Source organism: Daldinia decipiens (assembly GCF_022478715.1).
Source record: "Daldinia decipiens strain CBS 113046 unplaced genomic scaffold F4813scaffold_17, whole genome shotgun sequence".
NCBI lineage: Eukaryota > Fungi > Ascomycota > Sordariomycetes > Xylariales > Hypoxylaceae > Daldinia > Daldinia decipiens.
In genome coordinates this window covers 693,305-709,091 of record NW_026054560.1, presented here as the reverse complement: position 1 = coordinate 709,091, position 15,787 = coordinate 693,305, and the positions used below count along the sequence as shown (strand labels likewise).

Below are 15,787 nucleotides of genomic sequence, written 5' to 3'. Positions count from 1 at the left end.
CTAAGACGCTGCTTATGTGGCGACATAGGCGGCCTCGCTGAAGATAAGAGTTTTAGATATTTCCTAACAATTATCTTAATAATTAATCAAAATATGATAGTCAAGCTAGATGATATCCCATAAGCATAGTTACGTAGTAGTAATTTAATTTTCAGGGAACAAGTCCAAGGGTATCTAATCTAACACCTCCATTTTATGTCCATCCCATTCCCTTCCCTTTTTGGTTTCTAAACGGTCGTTCTAGACCGATATAAAAGTATAGTATGTAGAAAGGCGGTATCACCACCACTTCCAAGAAAGGAGAGGTCCTCTCACTCCTCCTCCTCCTCCTCCTCTTCCTCTTCCTCCTCTCCATCCATAATATCTTCCACAAGACTACTCCGTCCACCTCCCCTCCCACTCCGTCTCCTCCCCCTCTGATATGCCTCCGTCTCCGTAACCGCCCTCTCCCCTACAAAATGCTTTCCCGTCCACCCCGTACTACACCGTGGACACACGCGCTCCTTCCGAGTGCGCCAGAACGCCTCTTGGCAAATATCATGTAACCGCACGCAGCAGTCGCGCTCCGCACACCTCTGCCCCACTGTCACAATCTCCCGACATGCCTCACAGAACTTGATGCGCTGCCACTCGGTATCGCCCGCTTCGGTGTCGTTATACGCGTCGACAAGCCATTGTCGGAGCTCGGTTAGTGCGCGCGCGGAGAGCGAGTAGAAGCCCGCGCGGCTGCGCTCAAACCACCCCTCGTCGACGAGTCCGCGCAGGACTTGTTCTACTTCGCTGCTCTTGAGGCCCTTCAGACTACTTACAGCCTGCGACCCATTTTCTCCCGCGCCGTTGCCATTGCCGCTTCCCTCGTCCTCGTTGCGCGGCGCAGTTCGCAGTTTATTAGCTTGCATGCCGTCTAGACATAGGACCTCCATTCTAGGGGAGTTATACCGGTCGAACATGGCGTCGATCACCCTCCTTACAAATGCCATCTCTTCGGCTGAGCGCAGAGTTGCGAGTTGTGTCATGGGGTCCGAAGTCGTGTTTATAAGAGAATACACGCGCTCTTTGGAGACTTGGTGCGTGGTCGATCGGATTTCCATGTCAAAGGGGGAGATAGCGGCCGATGCTGCCGATACGTACGACTCGAAGTCTTCGCGTGTAACCTGTTCCGGTCGTGTTACTTCGGGCTCCTCATCCATGTTCCCGTTTTTGTGCTCGTCTTGGTCGTGGGCTGTGAATATAGCAGCGAGGATGGGCTGAGCTTGATTGAACGTCATGGTGCCGCGGGCCATAAAGGCCTGTAGAAACGCACGGTGGCTGTTATCGTAGTGGTGGGATATATCTTCGTCCTCCATTGTGTACCTGAATGGACCGGGTTGTAATTTTTTAATGGTTGGTAAGTTACGAAGGTGTCAAGGTAGACTTAGTATTATATGAAGATTCGCGGTGTATCAATGGTGAGAAGGATGTAACTTTTGTACTTGGCAATCTTTTGAGAGCTGGACCCCGCGATTGAAGACGCGTTTTTGATGCCCTGCAGCTGCCCTGGTAACGCGTTAAGTGGTGCCCATATTTATCGGGTTTCTATGGTAAGGTACGTACCTTATGTACCTAGGTACAATACCAGGCTGGAAGCTCTAGGTTACATGTATGTACATATTCAATTAGCCAAGTACAGCTACATATTGTCATATTCCTATAAGCATCACAATTCAAATAGTCTGTCAATAGAACTAAAATGTATACTATATCAGTCCTACCACCCTTCTATAACAGACCCCTTCCGAAGTTGCAATGCTATCTCTTATATTACAAAATAGATGGTCTAAAGCCAAATCCCGGAAGCCCCTACGCCCTGAACACCTAGACGAAGCTGAAAATTTGACACTTTCAAATGTACAATACAGGCTATGAGTTACATAATAAAAATCAATGTGCTTCGTCGTGGCGTCGTGTATGCTATGGTTGCTGACATATGGAATTGGCTGTCGTAGCTTCTTGCTGTTGTATGATGATAATGTCTGTGTGTGCCTGTGTGGTAAACTCATTGCTTGTCCTTCTTCCTCGTCTTCCCCTTTTCCTATCGCTACCTCTCAGTCGCCGGTACTTTGGTAGTTGGTCTACCATAAACGCTGGATTTCGGAGGTGTTTTCTTTCGGTCCATGACAGATTTTAGAACCTGTAACTTCTCCTCCGTTACCTTGATAGCTTCTTCGACTTCTCGCTCGTTCATGCGCTCCTCGCGCAACTTTTCTTCGACTGTGCGTGGCTCCATTACCCGTTTGCGTACGGGCATCGCCCCTTCGTTCATGCGATGGAGGCCTACCCTATCTTCCAACCAGTCCCATAAATCACTTTCTTCTCGCCTCCAAATCTCATCGTACGCGACGACGCGGTCCGGATATCCTATGAAACCCAAATCACGCCCGTACGGCGCACCCCTCGGTTGACCATTGAATCCGAAACCAAACCATGTCGCTACTAGTAGCCCGACAAGCAGTCCGTACACAACATTGCCGGTAAGTACCGGTCCGAGAATGTCTAACACAGGACCGAGGATACCGTGGAGCGGCTCAAACACGCCCCAGTCTTGAGATTTCGTCACCACCAAGTCTGATGGGCCGGACAAGCTTTCCTTAGAGGCTTGGTGCAACTTTCCCTTGACTCGCTTTTTCTTGCCTTTTACCGCTCCGCCATTAACAGCTACAGGACGAGGCGCAGTGGAAACTGCTCCTTTTAGAGCAGCGAAAAGATCTTTGCAGTACTGGGTTTGGCCGTCTTTAGCCCCCTTCTCGATAGGTCCTGCGAATGTCAGTACTTAACGATTAAACCAGAGAAAGATCCCGAGTCTTACCTTTCAGCCAACTCTTTCCAGTCCATTCGATAGTACAGTTGATGTTCACGTGAGTCGAGTTGTTTTCGGCCCAGGAGAGACAATATTTAGTTTTTACACTAAATACGTTGCCGCTAGGCACGTCCGGGTTCTGCACAACAACCAACACGTTGACGCTCTTTTCCAGGTCGAGGTTCTCCAGCGTCTCCGTCACTAAACACTTGGTCTGCTTGGGTCCTATCGAAGCGTAGAGAGGTTTGATGTAAGTAAATCCTCGGCTCTTATTGTCTTGGGTCAGTCCTTTCTTGTCTTCCATCTGCAAGTCAGTGCATTTTTGTTCGCCTGTCAGCCACTTCCCCATCCACACTGGAGATGCAGGTCCAAATATCAAAGTGTACACCTTTCCTAGAGGAGCAGGGATAATATCGTCGCCGACAACTACTTCGTAATGAGCATCTGTATCGCCGCAATCCGTCGGTGCATGAGTAGCCGGTCCTGGGAAATCGGGGGTTCCCGAGGGTGTAGGCGCAAAGTCTGTTTTCTCAACAGCACCGTTGCCGATCACTGCACCAGATACCTTCCTGCCGCCGGACTTTTCACCATCCGTGTCGGCGGGGCTTGCGTCGGTGGTCTTTGCTACCTCGAGCGCGTCGTCGTCCTGGTCTTCGTCGTAGACATCCTCACCGTCTTCGCTCTCTTCCTCTTCGGATCCCGTGCCGCTTCGGCTTCCGACCGCAGCATCAGCATCTTCAACCTTTTCTGTCTTATCACCGCCTGTCCCCTCCAGCGAAACCCCATTAAGCGAACTCTGCAGGGTAGGGTGTCCAAGCTTCCAAATGTTAACAATCAAATCGTAAGTCGAGTCTCGGCTAGTAAAACTAGCGAATACGTGCTTAGCATGAAGCGTCGAGATCATCAGGCCGTTCCTAAAGACGAGAGCGGTGCTCCTCTTTTCGACAGATACAATCTCGTCGAAGCTTATAACCAGGGTCGTTACCCATCCGAAGATATTACTGCTGAAACATAGGTGGCTTTCCGAAACGTAGAGTCTGCCGTGTGCGAGGATCTCACGTTGAAGAGCACAGCTGTAATCTTCAATGAGATAGTCGTCATCAGGGACACTTTTGAACAAGACGTGGAAATCCCGGTTGCGTTTTTTACTCGCTACAGCAAACCCTGTGAGCTTTGGGGTACTACCGGCGGCGGAAGGGTGGGCTACAGAGGCATTAGCTGCTGCGATGGCCGCACCGATCGTGGTTCCAGTTCCAGCGGTTCCTCCGGTACTACCGCGTTTCCGTCTTGTCCGGGCCAGAGCACTCTTAGTGCTACCACTGCGTTGAAGGCCTGACTTACCTTCATATAGACTGGTTGGGGGGGACGTAGCGGATGGCTCGTAAACGGATCGTGGTCCTCCTACCGCCAGGTCGTCGGAATGGCCATCTCCATTAGCAGATGCGGTTGCGTTATCCACGGGTGCAGATTCGGAACGTGTCCTTGATTCGGTAGTAGAGTCGGAGAATTTAGTAGTGGTCGGAGTAGGGGCGATGCTTCCAGGCTCCTGGATTCCCAGCTGGCTTAAACTTAGGTCACCCATTCCGAGGGTTTTTACGGCAGGTTCCTTGTCGCCCATATTAGTATTCTCCAACTGTCCAGCAGATGTCTCAACTTCTACCCTGTCGTCGTCACCTGGTTGCGTCTCTCTAGGGACGTTAGATTTGGCCTTGTTGCCACCCGATCCTAAATTAGTGTTGGTAACGGCGGTACTCAAGGTGTTGGCAGCGGTTTGTGCAGCAGATAGCATGCTCGAGAAAAAACCGCCTCCAGGAGTTAGTGGTGGGTTTTCGGGTGTCGGTGTTAGAGGAGCCAACGTTATGTTAGATAGCTTGCTTGGGCCAATGCTTGTGCCTGATCCTGATCTCCTTCGTCGGCTCGATATCATACTACCCGCAGGCTGGACAACCACATTTGGGACCGAGCTCGCACTGGCTGCCGAGTTCTTCCTCGAGCGATGGCTTTCGGTCGGGGTCGGCGGTGTATTAACAATAACCGGAGCTGCAGGTTCGATCGAGGGCGGCGTAAGAGGGCGACCTGAAGTATCGATGGATGGTGGTTTCTTTGATCGACCTTCACGTGCAGAAGAAGCTATCTTCTTGTCACTGGTATCAGACTGCGAAGCCGTGCTCGATCCTGGACGAGAAGTAGATCCGGCGGTCGACCTCCGGGACGACGTCTTCACCTCCTCGTTATCGGCAACGTCTGTCTGACTGTCGCTACCAACTTCCTGCGCACCACTCACGTTTCTTTTGCCTCTGAAAGCGTCCCTAAATCTACTAGTAGGCGATTTCGACCGGCTCGAAGGAGTTTGGGGTGGTTGTAAGCTGGTCTTGGTATGAGACAATTGACGAGCCGGCTCGTAGGAAAAGCTAGGGATAGGCGTAACGGCGAAGGTGGCAGATCGTGAAGTATTGGTCAGATCGTCGGTGCTCTGATTCTGTATTTCGGGAAGGTGATCGGCCTGGATTAAGGGTGACGAAGTTGTCAACTGCCCAATTTGGGACGGATGCGTTGAAGGGACCGTGGGCCGAGCCGCAGACCTATAAGAATGACTAGGTCAATAAAAGCCAGTTGGTTGCTAGATTCGACGACAGCTCCACCAACACCAAGTAGGTGACAAGCCACAAATTCCACGACGTCGATAGAATTAAACGGTGAAGCTATATAAATAAAAGTAGTGCATGTACTTTGAAAATAAAGGAGGAAGAATAAATGATAGGTATGACGAAAGGTAACGAACAGGGTTACCAAAGTGGGTAGAGCGAATGAAAAGAGAATACGAGATGGGTACAGGATGCGGAAGAGGTGTTGAAACTAATGATTGATCAGATCTCGCAAGGCGGAGTTGACTAACAACACCATGACACTTGAACTGCTTAGCTTACAACCGCCAAGGATGATGACTGGCAGTTAGTTTTTAACAGGGTGCCGAGCGAATATTTCATATTAGTTCAGCTATGCGTATCTGCTAAGATTCTCTCACATGCCCGAAGTTGAATGAATTACCTTTTATTCCAACCGTACTTCGTACATAACCAGGATGGCCAACTTGACCGAGCGAAAGGGGTTGGGTAAAGGGTCTCGTAGCTTATTTAACTACGAGAAATAGAGTCGCAGAGAGGGGAAACGTCAAGAAATAAATAACTAGGTAATAATATGATATGACGATGTACATATATAATGAAACCAAAGGGGGGTGTTTTGTAAATGGAGCGAGCAGACGAAGAAAAGAATAAAATAAAATAATTAATACATACACATCTTCAGGGTCAGAACAATAGGCTTCGGGGCTTTCTTCGGGTTCTTCCCTTCCATCTTCGTCGTCGTCTGCCATCTCGTTGACTTGCGTAGTCGAGAAAGAGCCGTTCTTAAGACCAAGACTGCTTGTGCTTCTTCCCCGAGAATAGTCTTCGCTACTAGCTGTCGAACCGAAACTCTCCTTCGAAGGTTGCTTCTTCCATCGTTTTGTTGCTAACTTCTTGGGGAGGAGCTTCCCAACCTTGCTGGGGTTAGAAGAGTCTGCGACATCCATGATGACGAAGCTGTCGCTACTGATGACGAGGATCGCGCGGCGTTGAGAGCCGGCAGCGATAGAGGTAACACAGCAAGTTACTATATCCTAGATCTATTAGAAGACAAAGGAGGGAAAGCTAAAAGTTACTCCTCCACCCTCTCAGAATAATTGGTGTTAATAGGATGCGAATATGCAAACAAACAAAGACTAGGTTAGAAAGTCGGTGTTTGGGTTCGAATGCTCCAGGCAACGAGAAACTACTATTTTATCTCGATTCTGTCGTCATGGCTCCGAGATCTCTTTAGAGGTCGATACTAATATTAAATGTCCCTTTTCTCCCTTTCACTTCTCCTGATATAATTCTGATAGGATATTCTTGAACTCGATTCTAGATGATATTACGATTTCTAAATAGGACATAAATAATGAAAGGAGCAGATTAAAAGGGTTGATGGTCAATGATCACTCCTATTGCAACGTAGACGACTAGCCCACTCCAAGTTCCCGACCTCATTCAATGATCGGACGGGGCAAATAGGCGTCATGAATTAGACCCAAATCGCCCCTTGTATCGTAAATTGAATAAGGAAAGGTGAGATTTCACCAGCCACACAATTGGGACACAATTGGGACACAATTGGGACACAATTAGGACACAAATCGGAATGACCCCACCATTCAAGTTTCAACTTTCGTACCACTGTATTTCAACTTGGTAACACTGTACTGGCTAAGTCCAGGCTCCCATTTAAGCTCCCAGGGCATCTGCCATCCAGGGATACATAGGTTAGGTAGGTAAAGATGTTACCTCCTAAAATAAAAGTACCCCACATGGCGCGCAGTACTTTATTATACGAATGTTATACGACTAAAAGCAAGTACCAGGCTTACCCACGGGCTTATCCCACGGCAGGTAAGTAATGTACCAATTAGAAGGACAAATTGGCTGACCCGCTGGAAGGTGCCGGTTGACCATTAAAAATTCCTTTATGTAATTAACTGGGGACCCCTCTCCCCCCTAACTCCCCTAAACTCCCCTCCACCCCGCCCTATTGCCTATTCGTCCTATTCGCTCCAACTTCCGCAACCCGATCTTCGCAAATGGGAGAGATGCGTTCTTCTTCGCACGCCCCTAGCTTTTATTACATACTGCAGACGTGCTTGAGACATCCACTTTCTTAGGCTTATCGTCATAAACGAGTTCTCAACGTTCAAATACATACATTACATTAGGTACTCATACGAGGGGTGAAATCCCTCGTGAAATCCCTCCAACATAGTTGACGACTTCGGCTTTGCGAACGCATTTCGCCTTCTTCACACCATGGACTCTGCTCCTTTAATCAAGGTAGGATTATTACTTCTATCTTTTCCCCGTGATTCTTTCGTAGGCAGTTCGTTATTTGCCGCAGCTCACCTTATCGAACCATAGGCGCATGATCATGCGAGAGCCGCATCTATAGCAACCCACTCCTCCGATACCACCGTTGCAGTCAACGAGCATACGAGAGCCGCTGGTGAATTTGCCAACGCCGCGCGGAATACCAGCAGTGTTGAGGCTTTACGCACTTTGAAGCTGCTCGAGCAGCATCATCAGCGGCTTTCCGAACTTCTTCAACTTCCGAGCAAACCTCCTACTTCACAGGCTGCCTCCGAAAATGATTCCCAGGCCAGTGAAAAGGATGAAGCGGCCACAAGTGTAGCCTCCACTTCACCGTCTACAAAGAATAATACCACCGGAACTTCAAATGAGAAAAATGCGCAGCCTCCGCCAACCCTCCCCAAACAACCGCGGTATCCTCCGCGGGACCTTGGGGCCTCCATTGCTAGCAATCTCGCCTCTGCCCGCGGAATTCGGTCCAAGTACAGGTCTCAGCCGCTCAGTCCAAGTGTGTCCAATACAGAGGCCCCTGGAAACATGGAGGCCACCTCACGTAGAAGTGGATCCAGAACTAAAATGCAGAACATGCTTGACAATTCTGACAGACCAAGTATTACCACTTCACCAGGGAAAGGGAGACTCTCGAGACGGTCGAGTTCCAGTCTAGAAGACGAAAGATCAAGCCAGGAGCGAGTAGATAATAAGCAAACTAGTGATGATGGTTTCTCTAGGTTCTACAGCGCATTCGGTAGTATCATTAACAGGATTTCTGCACCACTTGCGTTTGCGGGACTGCCCTTAATCAGTGAAGAGCAAACCGAGGTTCCGGCCCCAGCTCCCGCTCCAGCCCCCGAGCCTCCAGTCCAGAAACGTAACAGAATCAGAGGACCTTCCTCGGTCTCTGCCGAACCCGACCTACGGAAATTATACTCTAAAGCCGCCTTGCGGGCTGTATCCCGCGACGGGCAATCTGCCAATGACTCCTTCTACGTTGTACCCACTAGCGGACACACGGCCTCCTACGCAAGCATCCTATCCTTTGCCGACAAGGAGAAAAGGCGCCTAGAAGCGCAAGGCAGCGCGGGTGTTCTCCTCGAGGACCCCGACGAGGACGACTTCGTCAACGCAAAGGAATCCCAGGCTGCTGCATCTCGCTTACCCGCCGCCCATAGACTGGCTAGCAAGCGGTCGGATCGAGATAGAGAACTAGCTAACATGGTCGAGGAGCTATACCTCGAGAACAAAGGCCTCAAGGACATGCTCGACAAGCTGAGCAAGCGCCTCCACGCTTTCGAGTCAATGTCCCAAAACTCAGGCATGCGACTCGCAGAAAGCATGCGCCTCATGCGGCCCAGTTCTCCTCTAGCAGGTAAAGCATCCGCACCACCACCCATATCAACCCTAAGTTCAGGAACAGGTACAGGCACAGGGGTATCAGACGAAGCACTCGCAAAACGCAATCGCGAACTAGAAGAACAGCTGCAACTCATGGCGAAGCAGATGGAGGAGACGGAGCGCAACTATAATAAAGCAAGGGCAAACCTCGTTCGCTATAGAGAGAAGTGGGAGCAGCTGAAGGCCGGGGCGAAGGCTAGGCGTGCGGGAGGCAGTGGGAGTGCGGCGGGCCAGGGGAGTTCGGAGGGGGGAACCGGGTTGGGGATGGGGTTGATGGAGGATGGGTTTAGGTCGCCTGGTTTAGGCTAAGCTAGCTTTGAGTAGGTGAGGTAGGGAGCTTGGTTTAGCTGATATGAGATAGGGGAAAAGAGGGAGTATTATAGAGTTGTTGAATACTATCTATCATTGATGAATAAATGCGCGTGCTTTTTGATTCGTGATTGACCGTATATGCTTGGGTAAGTTAGCGAAGTAACTTCCCCATAGTCTTTTGAGGTCGTCATATATACTGCCTACGTGACTACCACATATAGGTAGGCATCATCATCTCTTTCATCGGACACAAAATAGCTGCCTTAAGTAACTATTCATTTATTTCTTCATTCGCCAACCAAAAAAACTCTACACACGAATCGTTTTCTAAACCGCCAATATACCAACACCAACACCAACACCAACACCAACACTAACATTAACACCAAACACTCCGCCCCCGCTGATATTTATGATTACTCGATTACATGATGCACGGGATACTGCCACAAAGTATGTATGTGTGTATATATGCCTGCATATGCTCCCTAATACCCCAATGTTTATAATTACCCAAGGTGCACAGCTACTTCTCGGCCCCAGGCGTCGTCGTTCCCTTCGAGTAGGACATACTGTAAGGAGCCTATGGTAGATGTATGTTAGTCACGCCGTACCGTTTCCTTTTTTTTTTTTTTGGACAGAAATATCACTTACCAAGACTTGCTTCGCATTACATATCCTCCAAGCAAGATTCCTCACGTTTCCATCAGCAGGCACCACCGCCGGTGCGAACTCGATGCCGAACATCTGGTGGATAGCATACACCAATCTTTTAGCGTACTTGCCATCCCTCTCTACATGGCTTCCGAACGGCTCCATGGGAGTACTGGGTGCAATATCCGGGTCGCGATCAAGGCAGTTCTGGACCACGGGCAGGAGCGCCGACTCAATGGCCTGCTGGGCTGAGCCCTCGATATCCGCGTCCACGTCATTGTAGTCGAAGTGGTTGATGTGGATCTCGAAGGGTTGGGAAATGGACATGACGTTGTGGTTGCCGTCGTGGTGGTATCGGAATTCGAAGACGCCCTGCGTCCACCATAGCTTATCTCCTGAGAAGACCATCTCGCCGCTTACCAGGTTACCGTCATTGTTATCGGCGTCCTCAACGGGTTGATCCCATGTCAAAATACCTCTATCCGCCGTAGTAGATTCGAATTGGCCAGGCACGGTAGGTATCCATCGTCCAAGGGATGAGAGCTCGGTGATCTCACGGGATCGATTGTCGGCTACCATGTAAAGACCAATCCAGTCCTTTCTTCCATGGCTCGCCGGTGCTCTCCACTTGACTTTAATCGGGGCGCCGTATTCGAAAATCATCGTCTTTAACTCGTTAGGGAACCGTCCCGCTGTGCCCTCCTTGCCACTAGCTCGTTCTGACAGGGCGGAGAATCCCGATGCTTCGCCTTCCACGTTCATAGAATACTGCTTAGGGTCAAAACCTGCGAGATCAGGCGAAAGCTTCGTCAAGGTGAGACGAGCAGGATATTTATTAAAGAGCGCTGTAGTATCTCTCACGATCGTCGAGACACCTGAAGCTAACTTCGGGCGCGCGGTATCCAAAAAGTCTTCTACAAAGTGTGACGTCTCATCCATGACCTTATTGACACTCGACTGCCACCCCATCACAGGCGGAGGCAGAGAACGCTTGATGAATTTTGTCAAGCCAGCTTCACGTCTTAGTTCGCGGCCGTAAATCTTTTGCATGTGTGGTTTCTCAACGAAGTGAATGAATGCGAGAGTAAGAAGGTGGCTAACTAATGCAAGAGCAAGTATAGATCTACTCCATGTGATGATGGCTGCACCCCATAAGCCAGCGGTGCCGAGAACTCTCTCCGGATTGTTTAAGTAACGATAGATCGAAGTATACGTAAGTTTCGCGCCTTGGTCGAAAAAAAAGTCACCAAAGAACCAACCAAACTCGCCGAGAGAATCATAAATGCTCACAGCGGTCCAGATTTGAAGAGCGATGAGGCTAGCACCGATGACATGCCTGAGCAGGACGAACCCGTAGTTCCAGTCGACCGGAGCTGAGTACATCTTCCAGCAGGCAGCGATGAAGGTAGCATAGCACAGACTAAGAGTAATATGATAGTATCCCTTCCACTGTCGCCAGCCCTCCTCTGGAGTCTCTCCAACTTTCAAAAAGTGGCGGGTCCATGCTTTGCTGTTAGACTGCCGAGTAAGGATTATACCTAATCCAACGGAGTACCAGAGTCGAACCAAGAGTGCGAGCGAGAAGAATATGGATTGGTACAGCGGCGTCTGAGGCGTGGTGATAGCGAAAAGAGCGACAAGCCCGAGATTTACGAAGGTAGAATAATCGACAGTCCTTAGTAGGTCGAAGTTTTTGATACCCAACAAATTGTGGACTCGAGGTCTGGTGGGTACCTCACTCTTGCGAGTAGGAGGGTTGTATATCTTTTGAATGTGAGGATCCTCGATGAAGACCAAGAAGGCGAGCTGGGCAGCATGAGCTACGATGGAGATGAAGAGGACAGCGTAGCTAGCAGCAAGCGCAGAGATACCATAGTATCCTGCATACCCAATCGAGTACATTGGGTGTGGAGCCATCTCGAATACACCATCGAAGGTCAACTCCTGATCGATCAAGTAGAAGAAATCGCCCCAGTACCAGGCATAATCTTTCACAACTCGATGGGCATCAAGTTTGACCCATACGTTGAATCCTATAGTGAGCCATCCAAAGAACCATCGACCAATGGTAACGTAGATGGATTCTCCAGGAGGAATGTGGGCACAAGCGATAGCAAACAAGCAGTATGAGACGAAATCACACATGAGAATGAGATCCACAAGTCGCCTGAAGACTAGCCAAGTGTTGTACTCGATTGGGGCTTTCTCAAACTGGTAGTCCTCAGGGATCTTGATCTCCAGCTCGCGCTTGAGAATCTCGTACAGCCATGGCCGTGGATTCTTGCCGGTTGACGGATTTTCGAAGAGCTTCCATTTCTGAGCCCATGCTACAAGCTTGTTATCGTTTGACTGTAAGCGTAGAAGGATGCCAATGCCAAGGTTGTAACAGGTACGCCAGAATAGAAAGACGACGGCGAACACGGGCCGCCTCAAGGAGTCCGGGAGCAGATACAAGGTCAAGATGTGGCCGGCAAGAACGGCAAGGACAATTGCATCCGATAGATTCTTGGGTTCCCTAGGGTCGAGCAATTGCGATACCATATCATGAGTAGTAGGAACCGTGAAGACTGGTATATAAGTATTAGTATCCGGTGTGGATTCGTATTCTACTTTATGTGCTTACTTGTTCCATCTTTGGTACGGCCATAGGTTTTCCTGGGCTTGGACGATGTCACGACGTCTTCACTGCCATCGTCACTGTCACTGTTTACATGTTCATTCGCCGTTACCTGCCTGTGGCGTAATTCGCCAACCTCGGCAGCGGAATCACCGGTTGCAGCCATTAGACTAGATATCTCATGTACGTCTAGATGTTCTCCGGCAGCTTAGATATCAAGCAATGATGCGTGATGAGCCTCGTCTACTAGCAGCCATGTAGAGACAAAGAAAAGCCAAAAGTTGAGTTTGGCAATTGGGGGCGTTGAGAGGAAAAAGCGAGAAGAGTGGGAAAAGAGGTGGATTTTTTCGATTTTTTCTATATTTTTTTTTTCTTCTTCAATACCTAAACAACTCGACGAATAGAGAAAATACTTTTAAATGCAGAAGAGTGTGGAAGAGTTCAATTGGGTGACAAAAGACCGGTTCCACGTGAGGTGCATTTATTAGTACATACATGTTTGCTGCATAACCTAGGGGTCATAATACCTAAATTTACCATGTACAGCATGTAGTAGTATTATAGGTTTGGGGCACATGCCGTTTTCTATGCACCGTTTTGTGTGCGACGTCACTACATATGGCCTCAAACCGAAAGCAAAACAATCCAAACTTTACCAATCTCGGTTCGTCAACAAATTCTTGAGTGTCAACGGATACTACCCAATGTAGCGTACGTATCAATTATTTGCTATTCCTAAGGCTGAAGGATCGCTTTCGGATGCGCGTCACATGCAAGATGCAGCATCCGCCTAGGTACCAGCACGTTCTGGAATGCAGGAGTCCAATCTGCTAATCATGACCGCCAATAGGAGCGAAGAAGACGTTGGGGGGGGTTGGTCGGTAAGGAATCTTTGGTTACCCGATCCGACGATGGGTATAAGGCAAGTCTTATATGATAACTAAGCTATTCTTATGTAATGAGCTAGTTATAAGGATATTAGGTAAGGTCTTGGCTTTGTAAATATTAAACTAGAAACTAGAAATATGTCTGGAGTTGATAACGAGGAGATTTCAAGTCTATCTTAATAATTTCAATTATACAGGTTAAAAAATATAAGCTGTAACCCGACCGAATTGTTGTCACCCAAGGTAAAAGCAAATTCATATAATTATAAGCGGTTCTAACGGTATGCTAGGTTGTTGTATAGGCTCATATAATAACATTTAATGATATGAAAAGTTCTTACGAAAAGGTGCCTTATAGAAGTGATGATATAATGAGAGTAATTTTAAGTGAAATATAATAAGATTCGAGTGTTCTCACCCTTTTCCTCTCACCTTATCGTTAATGCACCTTATTCAGTTGAGTGCTGTCGGTTTATTGTAAGAGGGAACTGGATGGTAGATTTGATATCGATTCTACTTAGCTCTTATAACCCAGTATTCATATATCATGTGAAATAACCCTTGAAATAAATCACCGGGCTAAGCATGGCGAAGAAGACATTTTCCCGTAGAGTCGGATAAATTTGGATAGGTATCCGTGTCCTATTATGTCTAGAATTCATTCATTCATTCTATCCATATCACCCAGCATGACAATCCCTTTGGACCAAGCCCTTCTATACCATATCATGTCATACATCCATCTTTTCGCATACAAGCGAGAAGAAAGAATTCCTATCCACTCCCTAAACTGTCTAGCTAGTAGATAGTCCTCTAAGCAGCCTTCTTGGCGAACTCGACGCGCAAGATAAGATGCTTGAAACCGTAGCCGTCCATCTTGTTGCACGCCTTGACGGCGTCGCTGCGGTCTGCGAAGCTGATAAATGCGAAACCCTTGGCGAGCCCTGTCTCGCGGTCCTTGGCTAGGAACACGCGCGTCACGCGGCCGAACCGCTCGAACATGTCGCGAAGCTCGTTCTCCTCTGCCATTTCCGAGACCTGTGGTAGGTTATGTTAGAGCGAATGTCGTAGATGTCGAAGGTGTGAGAAGGGATACGGAGCAAGAGGGAGGAAAGAAAATAATGGAATAGTATGAGATGGAGACAAGAAGTTGGGTAGATAGGGGGTAGGTAAGGGGATATAGTTAATAAAGTTATAAAACTTACGTTCGTCACACGCAGCGTAGCAAGATCGTCCCGTTCGCTGCCATACTTTCCACCTCCCATTCTCTCGCCACCAGCCGCGCCACGGTCTCCCCGCAGCGCCGGCGGGACATAACTGCCCTTCTTGCCCGCGCCAGGAGCTCCCACCGCATTCGACGAAGGCTCATCACCCATGCCAGCAGCGACATCGGCAGCGCCCTCGGCGCCAACCGGAGCCATAGTATCCTTGTACGGACACCGAGCAGTGAAATGTTCGCCGTTGCAGATACGACACTTGACCGTCTTGTCCTTGAGCTTCTCCTTCATGGCGTTGGCGTTGGGGTCCTTAGCCTCCTCCTTGGTGTCCTTACGCCAGTTCGTGCTGAGCCGGAAGATGATGTTCTCGCCTACCGACGTCGTGTCCATCTGCGGGCCGGGTCCGTCTTTTTCGGAAAGTCCGAATTTCTGCCATGTTTTGCGCTCGGCGACGCGCGGGTTGACGACCTCGCGGTGCGTGACTAGGCGGATCCGTCGGGTCGTCTTGACTTTTTGCCCGTTCTCGTTGTATCGGTAGGTGATTGTGGTCTTGGTACCGTCTTTGTTCTGGATAGTTTGGGGGGGAGGTAGTTCTACTAAGACGTCGTCGCCCTCGTCGTCGTCGGCCCAGTCCCTATTTGTGCGTTAGCATATCACATCCCGTAATCAATCGTTTGCGAAGCGGTAGGAAGATTGTATCTCCTAGATTTCTTACCTAGCCTTGGATGCCATTTTCACTGTGTCTTTTCCGTATGTTGCTTGTAGTTATGTTGATAAATTGGTGAATAGAACTTCGAATGTCGACGATGGCGGTTTTTTAATGTGTTTTGGGAATTATAATTTCTGGTCAGAGTTTCTGATCAAAGTGTGGGGTCTCAAATTATCTTATCGGTACCACAAGATTTGCCCCGCGCTATCAACTCAAGGTGAGG

The 15,787-nt window shown here is 48.9% G+C and overlaps 5 protein-coding genes across 5 annotated transcripts; 1 reads left to right on the top strand and 4 right to left on the bottom strand.

The window, feature by feature from the left end:
• Window positions 1–61: 61 nt before the first annotated feature.
• Window positions 62–1,710, bottom strand: F4813DRAFT_360457 (Nse1 non-SMC component of SMC5-6 complex-domain-containing protein). The gene has a single exon (XM_049243419.1). It carries the CDS (start codon window positions 1,344–1,346, stop codon window positions 312–314), a length of 1,035 nt encoding a protein of 344 aa, XP_049099527.1. The 5' UTR covers window positions 1,347–1,710; the 3' UTR covers window positions 62–311.
• Window positions 1,711–7,082, bottom strand: F4813DRAFT_360453 (uncharacterized protein). The gene is given in 4 exon segments (XM_049243418.1): window positions 1,711–2,793; window positions 2,846–5,418; window positions 6,136–7,031; window positions 7,043–7,082. The coding sequence occupies 3 exon segments, from the start codon at window positions 6,408–6,410 to the stop codon at window positions 2,078–2,080; spliced, it is 3,564 nt and encodes a 1,187-aa protein (XP_049099526.1). The 5' UTR covers window positions 6,411–7,031; window positions 7,043–7,082; the 3' UTR covers window positions 1,711–2,077.
• A 634-nt stretch (window positions 7,083–7,716) lies between these two features.
• Window positions 7,717–9,601, top strand: F4813DRAFT_396416 (uncharacterized protein; the record flags this gene model as incomplete). The annotated part of the gene is made up of 2 exons (XM_049247822.1): window positions 7,717–7,740; window positions 7,825–9,601. The coding sequence occupies 2 exons, from the start codon at window positions 7,717–7,719 to the stop codon at window positions 9,475–9,477; spliced, it is 1,677 nt and encodes a 558-aa protein (XP_049099525.1). The 3' UTR covers window positions 9,478–9,601.
• A 226-nt stretch (window positions 9,602–9,827) lies between these two features.
• F4813DRAFT_360449 (phosphatidylethanolamine N-methyltransferase) lies at window positions 9,828–13,588 on the bottom strand. Its single transcript, XM_049243417.1, has 3 exons — window positions 12,758–13,588; window positions 10,135–12,701; window positions 9,828–10,063 (listed from the first exon to the last, which is right to left on the bottom strand). The coding sequence occupies exons 1-3, from the start codon at window positions 12,915–12,917 to the stop codon at window positions 10,007–10,009; spliced, it is 2,784 nt and encodes a 927-aa protein (XP_049099524.1). The 5' UTR covers window positions 12,918–13,588; the 3' UTR covers window positions 9,828–10,006.
• A 231-nt stretch (window positions 13,589–13,819) lies between these two features.
• On the bottom strand, window positions 13,820–15,767 carry F4813DRAFT_360448 (translation initiation factor 3, RNA-binding subunit). The gene is made up of 3 exons (XM_049243416.1): window positions 15,571–15,767; window positions 14,844–15,489; window positions 13,820–14,676 (listed from the first exon to the last, which is right to left on the bottom strand). Exons 1-3 carry the CDS (start codon window positions 15,585–15,587, stop codon window positions 14,452–14,454), a joined length of 888 nt encoding a protein of 295 aa, XP_049099523.1. The 5' UTR covers window positions 15,588–15,767; the 3' UTR covers window positions 13,820–14,451.
• Window positions 15,768–15,787: the final 20 nt, after the last annotated feature.

Excerpts from the sequence above, each read along its gene's own strand:
- F4813DRAFT_360457 (XM_049243419.1), bottom strand. The coding sequence starts at position 1,346 with ATGGAGGACGAAGATATATCCCACCACTACGATAACAGCCACCGTGCG.
- F4813DRAFT_360453 (XM_049243418.1), bottom strand. The coding sequence starts at position 6,410 with ATGGATGTCGCAGACTCTTCTAACCCCAGCAAGGTTGGGAAGCTCCTC. Across the intron at positions 5,419-6,135 it reads TGTTCTGACCCTGAAGATGT|GTCTGCGGCTCGGCCCACGG; the intron begins GTATGTATTAAT and ends TCATTCTTATAG. Across the intron at positions 2,794-2,845 it reads TGGAAAGAGTTGGCTGAAAG|GACCTATCGAGAAGGGGGCT; the intron begins GTAAGACTCGGG and ends TGACATTCGCAG.
- F4813DRAFT_360449 (XM_049243417.1), bottom strand. The coding sequence starts at position 12,917 with ATGGCTGCAACCGGTGATTCCGCTGCCGAGGTTGGCGAATTACGCCAC. Across the intron at positions 12,702-12,757 it reads CCGTACCAAAGATGGAACAA|TCTTCACGGTTCCTACTACT; the intron begins GTAAGCACATAA and ends CTTATATACCAG. Across the intron at positions 10,064-10,134 it reads GTAATGCGAAGCAAGTCTTG|GCTCCTTACAGTATGTCCTA; the intron begins GTAAGTGATATT and ends CATCTACCATAG.
- F4813DRAFT_360448 (XM_049243416.1), bottom strand. Across the intron at positions 14,677-14,843 it reads CTACGCTGCGTGTGACGAAC|GTCTCGGAAATGGCAGAGGA; the intron begins GTAAGTTTTATA and ends AACCTACCACAG.